Source organism: Pieris brassicae, chromosome 4 (assembly GCF_905147105.1).
Source record: "Pieris brassicae chromosome 4, ilPieBrab1.1, whole genome shotgun sequence".
In the NCBI taxonomy this organism is placed as follows: Eukaryota; Metazoa; Arthropoda; class Insecta; order Lepidoptera; family Pieridae; genus Pieris; species Pieris brassicae.
In genome coordinates this window covers 17044745-17062644 of record NC_059668.1, presented here as the reverse complement: position 1 = coordinate 17062644, position 17900 = coordinate 17044745, and the positions used below count along the sequence as shown (strand labels likewise).

General features: G+C 33.3%; 2 protein-coding genes across 2 annotated transcripts; both read right to left on the bottom strand.

Annotated features, from left to right (window-relative positions):
* Positions 1-1831: 1831 nt before the first annotated feature.
* LOC123708759 (nucleolar protein 58) lies at positions 1832-5239 on the bottom strand. The gene is made up of 5 exons (XM_045659625.1): positions 5040-5239; positions 4702-4778; positions 3327-4475; positions 2601-2724; positions 1832-2388 (listed from the first exon to the last, which is right to left on the bottom strand). The coding sequence occupies exons 1-5, from the start codon at positions 5082-5084 to the stop codon at positions 2056-2058; spliced, it is 1728 nt and encodes a 575-aa protein (XP_045515581.1). The 5' UTR covers positions 5085-5239; the 3' UTR covers positions 1832-2055.
* A 7425-nt stretch (positions 5240-12664) lies between these two features.
* LOC123708366 (ubiquinone biosynthesis O-methyltransferase, mitochondrial-like) lies at positions 12665-17201 on the bottom strand. The gene is made up of 6 exons (XM_045659042.1): positions 17150-17201; positions 15142-15271; positions 13988-14099; positions 13475-13609; positions 13092-13356; positions 12665-12896 (listed from the first exon to the last, which is right to left on the bottom strand). Exons 2-6 carry the CDS (start codon positions 15267-15269, stop codon positions 12772-12774), a joined length of 765 nt encoding a protein of 254 aa, XP_045514998.1. The 5' UTR covers positions 15270-15271; positions 17150-17201; the 3' UTR covers positions 12665-12771.
* Positions 17202-17900: the final 699 nt, after the last annotated feature.

Genomic DNA, 17900 nt, shown 5'->3' with positions numbered 1-17900 from the left:
ATTAGATCTGTTTTCTTATTTTGTCAAAGACCCGAGAAAGGTACATTAACGAACTCTCCATTGTAAATAATGAAATGTCAACAGGGTTTCAATGTTGATTCGCGTTTGGGTTAAATGTACGAGTTTATGCAAGAATAAAATTAAGAGATAAAAGACACTGATATGTTTTTTGATTGTCTATACGAATCCATAATGATAAAGAGCGTTTTTTATAAAACGAAGTTCTCGAAAACACAGTATAACATAAAATATCTGTTAAGATCCTTCTATAGACGAGTTAGTATATCATTATTTTACTAACTTGACTCGTAGTCAGTGAGTGACGACTATCCTTGATAATTAAAAACGTCTAGTACCTTATCTAGTAATTAATGTAATTAAAATATGTAAGTAGGTATTAGCTTACACCAATGATTAATCTCTAGACCCGGGCGCTTAGGCAAGTCTTTGACTTTCTACATACACTAATGTTAAGGCATCTTGACTAAGCCCACTGTACATGATGCGTACATCGTTTCCCCTAATTCGTATAAAATTTGTATGAACTTTATTTTCTAAGTACGTAATCCAATATTAAACCGCAATATAATTAGTGATAAACCCAACAATTTACAATGTTTGTAGTTTTAGTTTAATAACAGCCACTGTAGACTTGAGAGTATCCAATTCGCCGGTATCCGGTGTCTCATTGTTGGAATAGGGAGCACAATGCCCGTAGCGGACTACCATTCAAGCGATTGTTGTATTCACTAACCACAAAAAATTGCTTTGCTGTTTTTTCTATGTTAAACATTTTGATTTTAAAGTAAATAAACTAAAGTGTCGATTTAAACGGACCTATTTTTTAGTATACTTTTGAGCAGTGTTGGCCTATTGGCTTCAGCATGCGATCTCATGACTGAGGTCGTAGGTTCGATCCCCGGCTATGCACCAATGGACTTTCTTTCTATGCACGCATTCAAAATTTTCTCGAACGGTTAATGAAAACATCACGAGGAAACCGACTTGCCTTAGACCCATATAGTCGACGTGACAAACAATAGGCAATCGTCTATTAGAGTAACAAATGATTATTAAACAGATACAGAATTCTAAGGCCCAGACCCAAAAAGGTTATAGCGCCATTGATATTTATTTTTTTAATAAATATCTACTTTTGAATGATTACTTCTTAAAGTTTTACCTACTCAGCTGGGTTGCGCGTATGTTCTTGCGTTTGAAAATGCATGATGCAAAGAACTATTCACTAACCTTCCTTTTTGTTTATACATTACAAGATGTATTCATTATCAATCTAGCGTTTTGTTTGCGTTGATAAATAAGCAAATTAATCGCACAAATATATGTTTATTTCGTGTGGAAATAGAGCAGGCTTACGCGATCGTGAGCTCTCGCTAAGTGATTAGTGACCGAGAGAGTGCAAGCTACCGATAATGTAAGGCAAAATATAAATTGATTTGTAATTTAATCGTATTGATTTACATTTTTACATCGTTATCGCCTACTCCGTAGAACTTCGCAAGCATACATTAACTTAATAACTATATTTTTATAGAAATAAAACTACCTAGTGAATATGAAAAGAAATAACAATAAAATTTATCCAACATTAACTTAGTTACCTGTTGTGAAGGCATCATTCAGGACTTTCATAGTTTTAGTTTTAGGTTAGAAACCTTTATCTATTAAGTCTTGATTAGATACAGTAAATAATTACTTACTTAAGGTTTAGAATATAAGATCGAACTTCTGATTCAGGTAAATGTGTCTAATATGTGCACTACCTGGGATTTACAAAAAACTAATTAAAGGGTTCTACTAAAACAAATCATTGTAAGTATAAAACTATATTTATTATACTTAGTAGTAATTTTATCTCTTAATGAGAACATTTCTATCCTTAAAGCTAATAAACGATCTGACTTTTCAGCCATTAGATGTAATAATCGACTCTTCGACCAAAATGAGAGAATGAGACAAACATAAACTTAATTTTCAATGCAAAAAAATATTTCTATATTGGCTGTTTCAATTTCGTCTATAAAGGTGAGGTACTTAGGCATCTTCAGACATTGACTGCTTCTTCTTCTTTTTCTTCTTTTCGCTTTTAGGTGTTTTCTGCTCTGTTACGTCCATCTCTTCCTTAACTTCCGTGTCTGGATCCTCCTTTATTTCTGGAACCAGAGATTGCTTTTTCTTTTTCTTCTTTTCGCTTTTTGGTGTCTTCTCTTCTGCTACATCCATTTCTTCTTTAACTTCTGGTTCCTCTTTGACATCAGATGTAAGGGATTGCTTTTTCTTCTTTTTCTTCTTCTCTGAGACTGATCCATTCAACTGACCATCTACATCATCGGTAGATTCTTCTTTAACTTTTTTCTTTGGTGTGACCTGCAAGTAATAATTATAAAATACTAAGCTACTTCAAATTACAGCTAGTTATTTGATAATAATAATATAGAAGTAATATTAACACATAAATATTCAACTTGTATGCTACAAATTGAACTTTGAATTCTGGGAAAGGAAAGTACTTGGAACCAACTCTTAGTAACATTTATACCAGATAAAAGTAATTAACAAAGTCATACTCAAATACTGACCTCCTCAGCACCATCTTCCAGCTTGATCTTTTTGGTAGAGACTTGTTCATCTGGTGAGTGTTCCCTTTTAATAGGTTTCTGTCCTAAGGTGCTGTCTCCCGCAGTTGGATAATGATGCACCTCACTACAATATAATATGCACATTTAACAAATTTATTACCACAAACAACCCACAAAATTCTAAATCTGAATTTAAGTTCATAAAAAATAGTAAGTAGGTACATTGAATGTTAGTCACACTTATACAGTTGACTTTAAATGTTACAAACATATTTACACACTCACATTGCAAACGACTAACTTATATTCTTATAAAAGATAAAAAAGAAAATATTATTTAAGTAGTTTAATATTATATGTTTATAAATAGATATAATATATGAACAAGAATCTAGAGGCCAACCTAAGTGGAGATAGGTTGTGAATAATATATTAATTAAAGTATGATATTATAAGCAGATATTAATAAAAGCTACATAGATTTAAAATAAAGTCAATGCCACAATAGTTCAAATAAATATGTACACTATATAGAGATTCAAATGTAAAAGGTATAGACATAACAATGTTAAGGCTACTTTTCTATATGGTTATGTTTGGCTTAATATCTTATTATAAATATATCAAAGCAGCATAAGACCAGGGGTAATCAATCAAAAATTATTAATCCAAAGAAAATCACAAGTGAAATATTTAATAAAACAGTAATAATGCAAATTAACTTACCTTTTACTATGATATTTTTCAAATTTGCTTTTGGCTTTAGCTGTCCCGCTGATCCTTTTTAAGTTGCCTTCCTCTAAAAGCCGAAGTCTGTTCTCTAGCTTTACTTTATGTTCAGCACCAAGTTCAAAAGACACATCATCACCAAATGCATCAACACGTGTTGATAGTGCTGCCTTTGCAGCCAACATTCGAGACATTTTGCCTTTGTTCTTTGTGCTACACTGGCCAACTAACTGAGCATGATATATGAGCCCATACTTTGGAGTATCTTTCTTAGTCTTTAATGCTCTAAAAAGTGCCTTTTCAGCACCAAAAATCTGTATTGTTGAAGCTGGGTGTTTAGCTAAATTCATTAAGGAACCTGCATGAGCAATCAACCTAGCTCCAATATGTTCCCCAATCAAAACTGTTAAATTTGGTGCCATAGCCATCATTCTAGCCTTCAAGTAGTCGGTTAAATGAGTCCTATAATCTGTAATGTTTATGATTTCATCACACAAGTTCTGGATATTGACAATATCATCATCAGATATTTCTGTGCCCATAGAAATCTCAGCAGCTTCTTTCACTTTCTCCTCTAAGTCCTCTGGAAGAATATCTGACAAATCAGTTCCTGAGGCATTGTCACGAGTACCCATCAATTTCACAATTTTCACAAATAATGTATTATCTGTTATAATTTTTCCAAGCTCTGGAAAATGCCAACCATACCACTCACGGCATCTCATTACATAATTGTTTAATTCCTTATCCAAATCATCAAGTAGGCATTGTGCTTGCACAATCATGGTATCAATTTTGTCTGGAGAAAATTTCAACTTATATCTTGATAGGGAATGTGCTAATCCAAGAGCCATAGCTGTCATCTCTTTCTTAGGCAAGCCAGTAAGAAGACTATCCATTTGAGATCTAATACATCTCATCAACTCTTGTACATTACTATTTGAAACACATTGTAAGTCAAATTTCTCCCTAATTGCATTACCCAACTTAGCATCACCCACCAAAAGTTGTTCTTGAATATCTTTAGAGACATATTTTTTTAGGGCCTTCTTTAATGTCTTAGAAAGCTTTCCTTCGATTGCCGCAGTTGTTGCTGCAAGAGCTTCAGTAGTGTCTTCAAATTTTATGAAGTTCTTTAATTTAACCCTGTAAATAATATCATAAACTAGACTTACATATCATATATAGTATGTCTACAATAATTATGTACTTCAATCTTATAGAAGCAAATTGTTTAGGAGGAAATAACAACTTATGTCTAAGACTTAGTTTAAAAACCTTTAAATTATGGGTTATATATATATAATAAATGGAGTTAATTTTTTTAGTAATATGTGGGTTAACAGATATTTAAAAAAAAGTATAAACTTACACGGATGCTGCTCCCTCTGGGGTGTTAAATTCTTGATATACATTATCAATTTCAGATAATTTTGACTCGTCCAACAACTACAAAAAAACAGTTTTATCATTATATTGACTATCTACTTAAATTTAATAGGACAGTTATTTGTTTGTGTGAAGAATATGTTTAATTATGGTCGAGTACTAAATATCAACACAAGGGGTATTCTAAACTGTTCATAATCCCAGACCTAAATAATATACGTTACTTTTTTAAAGTTCTTAGCAATATTATAGTAAAAACACCTGAATTGTTGAGATAAGTGGTAACTTGGAGAGGTTATATTCAACACGTGTGATGCTCACCTTAAAGATAGCGTACCCCGCCGGGGTTTCGAAGAGCACCAACATTTCACCTATTCACTTTATGTCTTGAAATTAAATAAATCGCGCTGTAGAACACAAAACTCTATTTTTATAATTTATTAATATTTCAAACCATTGAAAGCAATGCTCAACGTCGCATCGCGTCGCGACTTGCGCAGACTTTGACAATTGATAAATGACAATTAAATATGACAATTGACAAGTGATGCGTCTAGCGGGTCGGGCGAACTACTAAAACATTATTTTAGTCTTATAAATGATTTAACTATAGTTTTCTAAGGGTTTTTTTTTATTACATATGTTGTTTATACGCTGTTAATTAAACCAGTACTTAGTTTCATTTCAATACAATTGTGTATTAAGATAAGCAAGCACAATTTGTTTCAAACTCATAAACCCTAAATCAGATCTCGCATATTATAATTACGTATGTAAATAATTCGTTAAGTGGTAACCCAGGTTACTTACTGTTTTTTATACGCCTGTCAAAATAATGATACGGTTTGATTAAATCGTAACAGAAGATCAATTTTTACAAAGGAAACTTTTCTTTAATTTGACGCCAGCTGAAAATGAACCGCTTTATAATGAATCCTTCACCTATCACACTTTTTGTGTGAGTGATTTTATTCAACCTAACTGCAACTTATACTTTCAAGTAAAAATCCAGTGGTGCTACTCTTCTTCAATCTTGGCCTCGGATTTTTTATTTATTGCATGATTTTTTTTATAGGCAAGCAGGTGATCGCACGTAAATATAACACACGCCGTTAATTTCGCCTTCACAGTAAAATTATCTTAAACGGGCACATAGAAAAAAAAGTTGAAACGCAGGACCTCAGGGTGGGGGAGCTAAGGCCACGCTTAAGCCAAAACGCCAACATTGGTCATTAGAAATATATACATATATAATTATTTTAGTAGTAGGTATACGACTTTCTGATAAAGTCATATACATTTTCATGTTTATTTTTATCGTCATCATTGTAGATAAAACACGCGTATTGATAACGAACCGTTAAAGTACTTATTAGTAATTTCTGCTAAGAAGTGCCACAGAAGAAAGTTGTAGTGAGTTGGACTGGGTTTGTATCCGCAGGGAGCGATTACTGTATCCAATAATCCAACAGTTACAAGTTCTTGCAACCTGCCCTCCCAGTTCCTGTACACTCGAGACTTGAGACAAACGGCTTGAGCTCATAAATCACTTAGATTGACAATATAGCATTGTCTTACTTAAGAACGAAGAGGGGAGAGTTCACACATTTAAAAGAAAATACATTTTATAAACCTTTAAATTTTTTATGTAACACAGAATTTTTTAAACCAGCGTTTTCGCGAGGCCTGACTTGAAAGACCTTTGATATACTCGTGGCTTGATTGCCACCATGTACGATATTAGATTATTGGGTCTCGGTAGCAATTACGATTTTTGTCTTTTTCCCTTGTCCCCGGAGTGACCTAGACATATAATATACTAATCTGACTAAGATCTCGTACTTGCTTAGCAAAGTTGTACATGAAAATAATCATCATGAAGGTAAAGGGACTGTTTTGTATGTAAATGTTTTATATTTTAACCAGCCATATTTATTAAAAATATGTAATTTTCTCGTAGTAAGACTTCGTGCGTCGAACCCGTCTAATCCGAATAAAATATAGTATTCATACAATTGAATCATATATAATTTTAATTTTACCATACATAAGAGATGAATTTAAATTCCGATAGGAGATTTACGGCTAAGTTTCGACTTTGAATCTTAAGATCACACCTTACAATATCTCACTTTAAATGTATCAATAAATTTATATTTATCAAAACATATGCAGAAATTCATTAAAGATTCATTTGTACTTTTGTTTAATTAACTTATGTGAAAAATATTTTAAGAAAGTCTTAGAGCCATACTCAGTCCTTCATTAAACGCTACGATTAAATAATCTTAAAAAACAGATTAGTAAGTACATATTAAAATAAAACAGTGTGGCTCATAGCAATTACGTCTTTAATTTTGTCTAGCTTTATTATAAAACTATAAATTGTGTATTCAAGATTTAAAATTAAATTTTGTATTGTAAATCTCGAATACTTAAAGCTGACTTGTATTCGGCACGTTAGACTAAACGAGAACTTTAAGCAGCTCATCGATGCTGTAGCTGCAAGTGGCGCGTAATTACCTAACTCACATGATCGTGATAGGATATTAATGTACAATAATCTTGTTTAAACTAGCATAATTCCTAAAGCTTTCAAACATGAAGCCAATGATAATGAAGATTGTGTGGTTTTATTATTAACTTAATCACGGACTCTGGGGAATGACTGATATCACATAATAAATTATATATTAATTTAAATTCCTGGACCTAATTACCGCTCAAGATAGACAGTTGTTGAGTTTTCCTAAAAGGATCAATAACATATAATCAACTTTCAGTTTAATTTTGTTGCAAACAATTAATGTTTTAAGGTGGTTAACAAGGAAAATATTTATTCTCTGTGAAACCGTTACTAGTGTTAATAATGGCCTAGTAAAACGACAGTGTTTGCTGAGGTCCACTCGGGCTGAAATGTGCTCTGTTGATACAGCTGCCTTCCGGCTGCTTGGGCGGGCGGGACTAAAACCAACGCTTATGTCAATAAAGACTTAGGCCCTTAAGACGGCTTTAGGCATTCTACGTAAAAAATAACGGCAGGTTTATTTTTATATTTTATTTAAAGCCCGCGTGACACAAAACGTATTAAAATATTTCAATGTAATCTGAAGATAAAAGTGAAATTTTAACTCGAAGTTCCATAAAGATTTTTCGCGTTATTATTTCAGAAACTGTCACCTCATCCAAGTAAATAATGAAGCATCTTTACACAAAAAATAAGCAACATTAAATAAATAGCAGGCGATCCCCGAGAGCGCAATTTATCTAGGAAACTTGTCATGTGTGCGTCAGAAGAATGCCGCGCGGGCCCGGGATGTTTTACCGGGGAAACTTTAATCGTGCCTCTTACCTTGGCAACCCCCTTCACCTCACCCTCATACCCAACGAGGATCCCGTGAAACCTGTCGTAAATGCTTTTTCAAATTGCAGGAATAAGCGAAACCCGACGCTTTGTGATAAAAAATGCAGTAGATATTCGAGAGCTGAAACAATTTTTAATAGAATTTTGATGCGAAAAGCAAGACGATGATTCACGATACTTTGTATTATTAAGTACTACTAATACTTTAATTACAACTATAGGCCTAATAAAGCTTACATAGTAGAGAGAATAATCACTAAGTGTTTGCCTAAAATTCAATCAAATAATATTATAACAATTTTATACTTCTCTAACTTAGATCAGACCGCAGACACAAAAAACCAAAATATAATTGTGGCTAAAAGTTAAACATTATCAAAGACAATTAAATTAATTATCTTTTATATTACCTAATACCATTTGTTTCTCAGAGAAACCTTATACCTGATGCCAGTGTCCTTTGCTATTGGAAATGCGTATATTACATTTCGGCCTTTTAATACGATAAGTTACTAGATGTTGAGCCCGCCCGTTTTATATCTAGTTTATATGCTACGATATAAGAAGCTATATCTAATTACCGCATACCGCAGCACATTAACGATTGAATGAATGAAGGACATAGAAGTACTAATTCCGAGCCTTCTACTCTTTCAGCCTGGCTTGGAATTTAGGAAATAGTGACGTTCGTAATTAGACCTGCGTTGGTATGGCTTCTTCCATACAGTTCCACGTACCCTTTGATATTATTGTCCCATTCGATTAAAACGTGTTAAATTAGGGACTGCTCGTAGATATTAAGTTACTTATAATTTACTCAGAGATCTATTCAACGTAATAACCAAAGGACATTCATTACGACCCTAAAGTATTGTCGATGGGTAATTTTGTAGAACTCTTCATCATTAAATTTAATCATAGAGATAGTATGGTCTAGTATACTTATCTAAGTATTCTACATAATATATTCTAATTTTGACGCCCATTATACATTTGTTAGGCTCATTGATTTATTAGGTTCCATGCCAATTGATCACAATTAATAGCAATATAAAAGTGTTCATAACCAGGAATACTTAAAAGTTAAATAAACTACTATAAGGATGCACAGACTACAATATTTACAGATTTTACAATATTAAAGAAAGTAGACTCTTCATTATATGGTTTTAATTACATTATAAGAACCAATTTCATTATTTTTAGAATAAAAGATTTATATATTGTGCATTTTTTCAAGGTTTTATTTAAATATATTCAGAGTTTAATCTATGTTGCTAACTTTTCTAAAAATTAAGAAAAGCCAGAAAATATTTCAAAAATGGAACGAGAAATCACGTAGCTATTTGAAAGCTGGTGAAGCATCTGCATTCGAATTGAATCCCAGTCGAGAGGCCGCAGACTTTAACGTACACTACGGGATCGGGATATCGCCTCTATTCCTAATCGCTTTTAGTTAAACCGCGCTATGTGATAAAAGAAATCCTAAAAACCCTATTGCTTCTAGGTGTCTATGGTTTTATTTTTACCATAGCGGCTTTGTGTATAACCTACCTATTTACTTGAGGAAGAAGACGAATAGTCTTCTTTTCTTTTCCTTTTGATAATATTGTGATAGCGAGATGTACAATTATTATGACTATAATTATAAAAAATTTAAATGTACGAATTGTATTAAATGTAAGTACTACTTATCTTCAAAATGTGATTAATGTTGTAGACGATAAGTTTTCTCCGAAGAAAGTCCTCTCTTTCTTTTAAAGATTGGACTACTTAAATGGCTGTAAGGTTTCTAAATGCGTCAATTTACAATAAGAATATGTATTAATTCGAAAATAAATTTAGCCTTAATTGCGCTCTGCACGAAATATTTTTTGTCATGGTAATAAAAAATAATTTACACGTGCAGTGGTTCATGTTTCTTCTCAATGCAATCTCTGTAGACAAATGAAGACTATCGTATTATCTCAGGTTGGGAGGCATGTGGGATCGAGGGGGTGGGGGCTGGACAGTGGATGAATGTCGATCGTTATGTCCGAGCAAGTAATATTGTGTAAAGTGTTATCCTTGATCAAGTTACTGACGCATAAATAGTTTATCGTAAATATATTGCGCACTGGCTATGAAAGGTATTAAGAGATGACGTTAATCAACTTGTAGCTTCATATGCTGTGATGGGTGTAGTTGATTTAAACTTTGAAATATTATTTTTTCTTTGTGATATATTTGCCTTTACACGCTTGTCATATTAAATGGCAAGGTTTTGTAAATAAAATAGAATATTCTGGATTTTCTCCTGTTATCATTCTTGGGGTTTTACAGGGGGCTTAAGTCGTTAACAGGAACGTTGTGATAAACAAGATAAATTTAAAAATTTAATTACACGTACAATATCCGATCCTAGAATGAGAGTGCTTGTAGTTAAATTACGTAAAATTTTGTGCAATCTATGTATAAAAAACAACATCTTAACAAGCATATTTAAAGCTGTATTTTGAAACATATTTTCTAAAAATATAAGAAATGTTTGAAACTTCCCAAACAACTCTAAAATTTTTAGAAAAGTTGTGTAACTTTCAGTAACTGTTTCACTTTGCGCAAATCATACGGAGCCGCAAAGTTTCCCACTGAATTATGTATTGTACTTCAAACGATAATTGGCAACGTTTTGATGTATTGAACATTATTTTAAACTCGTAACATTGATTTAATATAAAATTCAAACTATGTTTAATGAGGCAAGAATATAAAAGGATTTTTACTATAATAGCATCATCAAATATCATGTACAAAATACATCTTTATTGAACAGTTTATAGACAACCAACCACAAAGAGAGAAAAGGGACCCCTTAACGTGTACATCATTACATTTATATTAGTCAGATATGATGTCGCTAACTTGGGATCAAGCGGTACAAAAACTGAACATTGAAGTTCCGGTCAGTGTCTCGCATGTTGCAATTAAAAGTCAGTGTACGGCTCGTTCACAAGATTGCAAAATCAGCGTTCCGGATATTGAAATACAATCGAAATTGAAACACCGTTTTTCGTTAAAGGATGTTAAAGATTATCGGTGTTACTCTGAATACTCATTTTAAAAAGTTTTGACTATTCAAGCTATTGTTTCATATTAATCGATTCTAAGTCTACGTAATATTTATTTTTGTAAATATTGAGAAATAAAGTAAAGTATAAGTTAGTTAAGTAGAGATACAATACGATGGAATGTTTTAGATTTAAAATGGTTATATTTTAAACAAAACCAACCGGCACGTCTTAGAAATGAAAAGTAATAATTACCTATAAAAAACTACTAAGCAGTGTTGGCCTAGTGGCTTCAACGTGCGACTTCCATCCCTGAGGTCGTAAATTCGATTTCCGGTTGTGCAATAATGGATTTTCTTTCTATGCGCTCACTTAACACTCGCTCGAACGGTGAAGGAAAACATCGTGAGGAAACCGGCTTGCCTAAGACCCAAAAAGTCGACGGCGTGCGACAGGCACATAAGACTGCACCTACTTGCCTATTAGATTAACAAATGATCTTGAAACAGATACAGAAATCTGAGGCCCAGACTTAAAAAAGGTTGGAGTGCCCTTGATTATCTTTTTATATAAAACTACTACTATTTATAGAAAAGAATCGGTACTTCCAATGTAATAATGTCAAGACCCATTCTAACTGTCCCTAGTATGAAACTTAGTATGGGTCTTGGCCACAAGACTATTATTATTCATAAACTGTGATAAAAAATAATTCAATGCAGGTATCTGGTTAACGCTGCGCTTTCTCATATCCTCATGTTTTTGTTTTACACATGGATATGTTTTTATAACAGTTATCTTAAGTGTTGTCATCATTGTAACATGTCTCTTGAGATTAAATATAATAAAAAAAACGTAAAATTTATCTATCCTTGATGATGCTTGATGTAATGTTTTTATTTCTCCCTTCTTAACATCCTGTAAAAGTTAAACAGTAGTGACACAAGTTAAGGAATTTATTGTGTCCTATTTTTCAAGGTTCAATCTTCACTTTTGACGTTATACAATTCGTAAGCATTAAGATTCGTTCTCATCATGCTTCATATTAATTAGAATTAGTATATGAAGTATACGTGTAAAATTATTTTACTTGTATAACAGCCTCTTTCAACCTTTATTAAAACCCTAAATTATGTATTCACTGTTTTAATTGAATTACGTATTTTGTCAAAGTGCTAAGATTGTACATTACAGTCACTATCTCCTATAAGTGGTAATCCACTTATTGTGATTGGGGCGATCACTTAAGTGATGTAACTAATTTGTAGGGTTAGACCTTACTATACCAGTAGCGTTTTGAAGAAGTTTTTAAAAGTCTAAATTTAATGACCGAGACCGCTTCTACTTCACAGTTTCAATATTCTAATGGAATAATTATTTTAAATCAGTATCAAAAAAGGTCGAACCTTATTTATTTAACTTATTCTTATTAGAGCTCACATCTACTAATTAATAATTTATTTTTTAGTATTTATTTGTTTATTAATGAGTAATTTATCATTATATTTATATTCAGCTATAAGAAAACAATACAATTACACATATAGTTTATTTAATTAAAATATGACACTGAGACGTTTGCAAATGATAAAAATCAAAAGTCGGTCTCACAATAAAAAAAATATTCCGATGAATTTTATAATTAAGTTGCATGTCCTTGTTTAGTGGCTGCCATTGCATACCACACTGTATTGAAGAACACCCAAAACACCTTGTTTATGAGAGGCAAATAGAACAAACCCTTCACTTTATCCACTCGACATTTATCTGCAAGAACAAAAAGATTACTTTTTAAATCATGAAACGTTTTTTAACTAGCTTTGCTAGCTCACCCGCATTATATTCGTCGCCATTATGTAATTCAACCAGTAATTCCTGAGTGAAGCGTGTTGAACTAAACTAATTCATCTTCATAAAATAAATGTCTAAAAATAAGCTGTCTAAAAATATTCTGAAGCTTACTTTTCTCCAATATGGCTGAGATTTCATCAGGCTTCGTGAATTTAGAATAGGTCATAAGATGTCTTGGTATGATCATCAGCGCCCCCAAAACCATCACTAAGAATTGTCCCAGGCGAGTTCTGGTTGGGGACGTGATAAACATTTTTCCACCCGGTTTGAGAGCCGCTACGCAGCTCTCTAGAAAGACGTTTACATTGGCCACATGTTCCACCACCTCCGACGCTATTACAGCGTCATAGTGGTTTGGGAAGAGTTTTGAATGTTCCTAAAAAAATATATGATGAATTTTATTTTGAATCTAAAAAACCGCTTTTATGTTTAGATTTATGTTTTTTTTAATATTTTCTTGTGTTAAGATCATAAACAATATTTTCATAATTTACCTCAATAGTAGTGTTGAGATATGTGGGTTTATTGGCAGCAACCCTTTCGTCGACCTTACTATGTTCCTTGGCTAGATTTATTAAGACAGGACTAGGATCCACTCCCGTCACCTCGGCGCCAAGTTTGGCAAACTCCTAAAATATATCGCAGGTTATAATGCAAAGCACATCATATTAAAATTGTTATTTAATATGATATGTTTGTCCTTAAGTAAATTTAATGAAACCCGCTTGGTAAAATTTAGCTTTTACCTGTATAATAATGATCATTATAATATTGTTTACTTGGATGGATGAAACGATGATAGAAGCATGACCTTCAAATATATAATTTCGATATCATGTTTGCATAATACAACACTCATAAAATTTTAATGTGAGTCAATTTTTTTAAATTAATTTCTTAAAATCAACAGCCAATTCTATAAATTTCGTATTACTTTTCATTATTGTTTACACCGTCCTTGTCGGCTGATTTGGATCGACCTGTAATCAAATTATGTAAAATGTTACCTCCGTAACGAGGCCGCCACCGCACCCGACTTCTAAAACCTTTTTGCCCATTAAAGGTTTCGACGAAAGATTTTTACCGCTTGAAGCTAGTTCTTCTGCCATGAATGGTATTCTGAAAATAAATATTTAGCAATTTTGATGTTTATTAATAATTAACCAGCCTTTGCGGTAGTCGTATATTGTATGCTCAGGATTTATAGTTTCCATCATGCGATCTGCGCCATTGGAGGGTTACAAATCTTCGAATATATTGTTATAAAGAAGGGTTGACTACAATGTTTCTAAATTTTTATACTAGTTAGGGCACGCCATCCCGTGGAAAACTCTGTCTAATATCTCGGAGTCACCCTCGATAGAGGCATGTACTTCCATAAGAACATAGCCGCCGTTCGCAAGAAGGCCTCTCTCGTCCTCTCTAGCCTGTATTTCCTCCTGAATAAAAGGTGTCACATGATCCTGAGACACAAGGTAACACTGTACAAGACCTGTATCCGACCATGCATAGCGACCGGTGCACCCTTCTACATGAGTAACGTTGATCTCCACCGTGACCTTGAGCTCCCTACAATAGCCTAATTGATGAAGTTGGCGTCCACACGCCACTTCGATAAGGCTAAACTTCATCCCAACCCGTTAGTTAGTGCATAACAGCTTCAATGATTACACCTTTCCGACAAAAAAGGCCCGTGGAGAACCCGATATGTTCCAGCGGATCCGGCTGATCTAATAGCAATAGTTAACGGCAAATTAAAAGCCATAGAAAATTTGCGCGGTAAAGTAAAGTCGAAATCAGAATAGGGTAAAAAACGCCTACACCGGGACCTGCCCTTCAGGCGATTGACCATCCCGTGACGGCCCGAGGTCCAGGAGTTGACAGACAGACAGACAAACATGGACTTGATGTAATCCTGTAGTACTCTAATAAAGGCTATTTTCATTTTATTGTTATCCATGCTTTCTATTTATTAAATAAATAAATTTAATTAATTATAAATTAGTCATCTACTTTGTATTATTACTTAATTATAAATTAGTCAACTACTTGCATTGTATAGTATAATTGTTATGCACTGTATAGTTAATTAATTATTTATTGAATAATTGTAGGCTAGAATATGAACCGAGTAACATGTATTATATTATATGGTATGTACCTGATTTGGTTAAACAGCTGCAACCCCCAAAGTGGACCATCTGGGCTCCACCAGGAATCCATTAGATCGCTGTGTCTCTGTACCTCATCTATGTCCACGGAGGACGCCATTACTATTTGTTCCCGCATATCTGAGGACCAAAAAATATTCAAGATAAAACAATTAATTTCGCTGCGAAGAAAAAATTGCTTCATGTACAAAACAGCAAACTGTTTAGACTGCTTATTTTTTATTATAAATGACATTGATTGATTGATACTAAACACCTATGTGGTCAAAAAATGGTTCAATATTTTAGAGATTAAACTTGCCATCATCATAAATGGCTGTACAGTCACTTGGGCTTTAGCCCACGTAAGTATATTTCGCCATCGTAATCTATCTTGTGCTTCTTGCATTCAACTTCGAACACCTATTGTTTCCAAGTCCTTGACGAATCTATCCCATCAACGCAGCCTCCGTCTATGGGGTTTTCTCTTGCCATCAAGTTGTGAGTTTATTAAAGACCTTGGGTTTCTGTCCTCGGCCATTCGGTGCACATATCCCTGTTGCATTTTATGAATAGGAAGATGTTGGCGTCATCAAAAATGTTACAAAGTGCGACATTGCGTGCTTCAGCTGCTATTTGCAGTGTGTCGCCTTTGTGTGTTTGATCATTGAAATCCTACCCCTTACTTTGCCCAAGAGAAGGTAACGATGGGGGTCCACATTTGCTCCTCTAGAAGTCTTAAAATCGGCGAGGCTGTAAATGTTGGGTCCGTCAAAATGAAACCTGGTTAGCTATACTTAGATAGGTAGGTGTTATGAAGAGTGTTATACCACATATATATATATATAAAATAAATTAAAAACATTAATTTGGTTGTTTTGTTATTTTTATATACCCTCATCGTTCACAGCGGTCTATGCCTTTCAATCATATACATTGCATTACACAATTCCAATAAATTATTTTTTTTTCTACACAAGAAATTCTCTGGAAATTATTCACAGGGCAAAACAACGTTTGCCGAGTCAACCAGTGATTATATAGATTGCGTTAATAATGGTTGTGATGAAATAATTTCTCTTAATACCGCAGTACATATTATTATAAGCTATTATAACACAAAGCTTCCAAGTCAATTACTTAATTTGCACGGTCTTATGCACCACAAAACCTGCACACAGTTGATGGTGACTTAAAAATCTTATGACTACTGTAGTTATACGGTAAAGCCTCTTTTTGTCTGCATAGATTCCCTGAAAGAAAACAATTTTTTAACCAGATTAAAGCTATTTGTATTATTATAAACTTATAATTATTTTTTTACATTGCGACTTTTCGCGTGCTTTACAGCGTGCGTGGTCACGGTGACTGAAGGTGTTGAATGTCAAAAGTATCACAGCTGTAGAAAAAGTGTTGTGTTATCTCTATTTATTTCCCCGGAGTTGATATCGACTAAAAGATGACGGGTTTTTGCAGAAATGACTCACGGTGTCCTCTATTTTCGCGGGTTGTTTGTCTTGGGGTTTTAATTCATAATAATACAAATAGCTTTAATCCGGTTAAAAAATTGTTTTCTTTCAATGTGCAAAAGCTATGTTAACCAAAGACAATACTATCTATTCCCTCTCCATATCACTTCTTGCAGTATGTCTTAATGCCCCAGCCCCCCAAAAACATTGTCTTTATTCTTGCTAGTTCCTTTAAATAAGATCGGTCCAGTTTTATACATTTTAAGTTTCATGGTGGGTTATAGGTTAGGTCAATCAGTGGGTATATGACTGGACGGAGGGTAACCTCCGCAATCTAGCCGCACATGACGCTGCTGCCGCCTAAGACCCAATACCTAGCCCTTTAAACCCGGGAGATTGAACATATACACAAATATACTTGTTAACACTATTATCAATAATTACGTAAATTGTATGAAAGCGTAAAGGATAAACTAAGGATTAACGACACGCTTATATTTAAAAACTAAAAAAAGCTTTTCAATACAATTGAATAATATAAAATGATTACCTGAGAAATTTGAACAAGTTTCGTTACAGTTTAACCACAATCACTTTTTACTTTAAACTAATGTTTTTTTCTTCAGATCGCTTCGTTTATATAGGTACTAGGGCAAAGTTTAGTTTTCGCTCATAAATTAATATGAATACAGGTTGTTTTAAAATAATTTTAATTCGCCATTTTCGCAAAATTTATGTAGGAGCAAAGATAATATAGACATTAGTAAATATTATATACAATGAGAAATTGCGTAAATGAATTCTCTGTAATATTAAATATTTATTATACCGCAATTTTTTGACAAAAATTTATAAACATCTGTTGTATGATGTTTTACAATTACTCGTCAGGAACATCTTTTTTTATATCTTTGTGGACGCACCGCCAGTGTTCTCGATAATAGGCTCTACAGGTTTGTTAATCAATTAGCCGTATATTCTAAGACAGGTCGTGGGTAGTAGTAGTAGTACAACTTCTAATAGAGATCATTACTACCACCAGAAGCTGATTTTACATGGCATCGGCAGTAGGAGATGGATGTACCTATATTATCCATTTCTTCCACTTCAGTTCCTAGCCTTTTTCTTTTTGTCTTAAGAAAATAATTAATGCATGTATGTTAATTTCATGCCCTGTAGTTCAAGATTTTAGACAATCATACTTACTATGAATTGCCAAAAATTGCGGTATAATAAATATTTAATATTACGTAGAATTCATTTGCGCAATTCCCACTGTATATAATATTGAATATACTAAT

Bases quoted from the DNA above. Each gene is read 5' to 3' on its own strand.
- LOC123708759 (XM_045659625.1), bottom strand. From the start codon at position 5,084: ATGTTGGTGCTCTTCGAAACCCCGGCGGGGTACGCTATCTTTAAG. The intron at 4,779-5,039 runs GTGAGCATCACA...GTTTTTTTGTAG, and splicing joins CGGGGTACGCTATCTTTAAG to TTGTTGGACGAGTCAAAATT. The intron at 2,389-2,600 runs GTCAGTATTTGA...TATTACTTGCAG, and splicing joins TGGAAGATGGTGCTGAGGAG to GTCACACCAAAGAAAAAAGT.
- LOC123708366 (XM_045659042.1), bottom strand. From the start codon at position 15,269: ATGCGGGAACAAATAGTAATGGCGTCCTCCGTGGACATAGATGAGGTA. The intron at 14,100-15,141 runs GTACATACCATA...ATTTATTTTCAG, and splicing joins CAGCTGTTTAACCAAATCAG to AATACCATTCATGGCAGAAG. The intron at 13,357-13,474 runs GTAAATTATGAA...ATATTTTTTTAG, and splicing joins ATCTCAACACTACTATTGAG to GAACATTCAAAACTCTTCCC.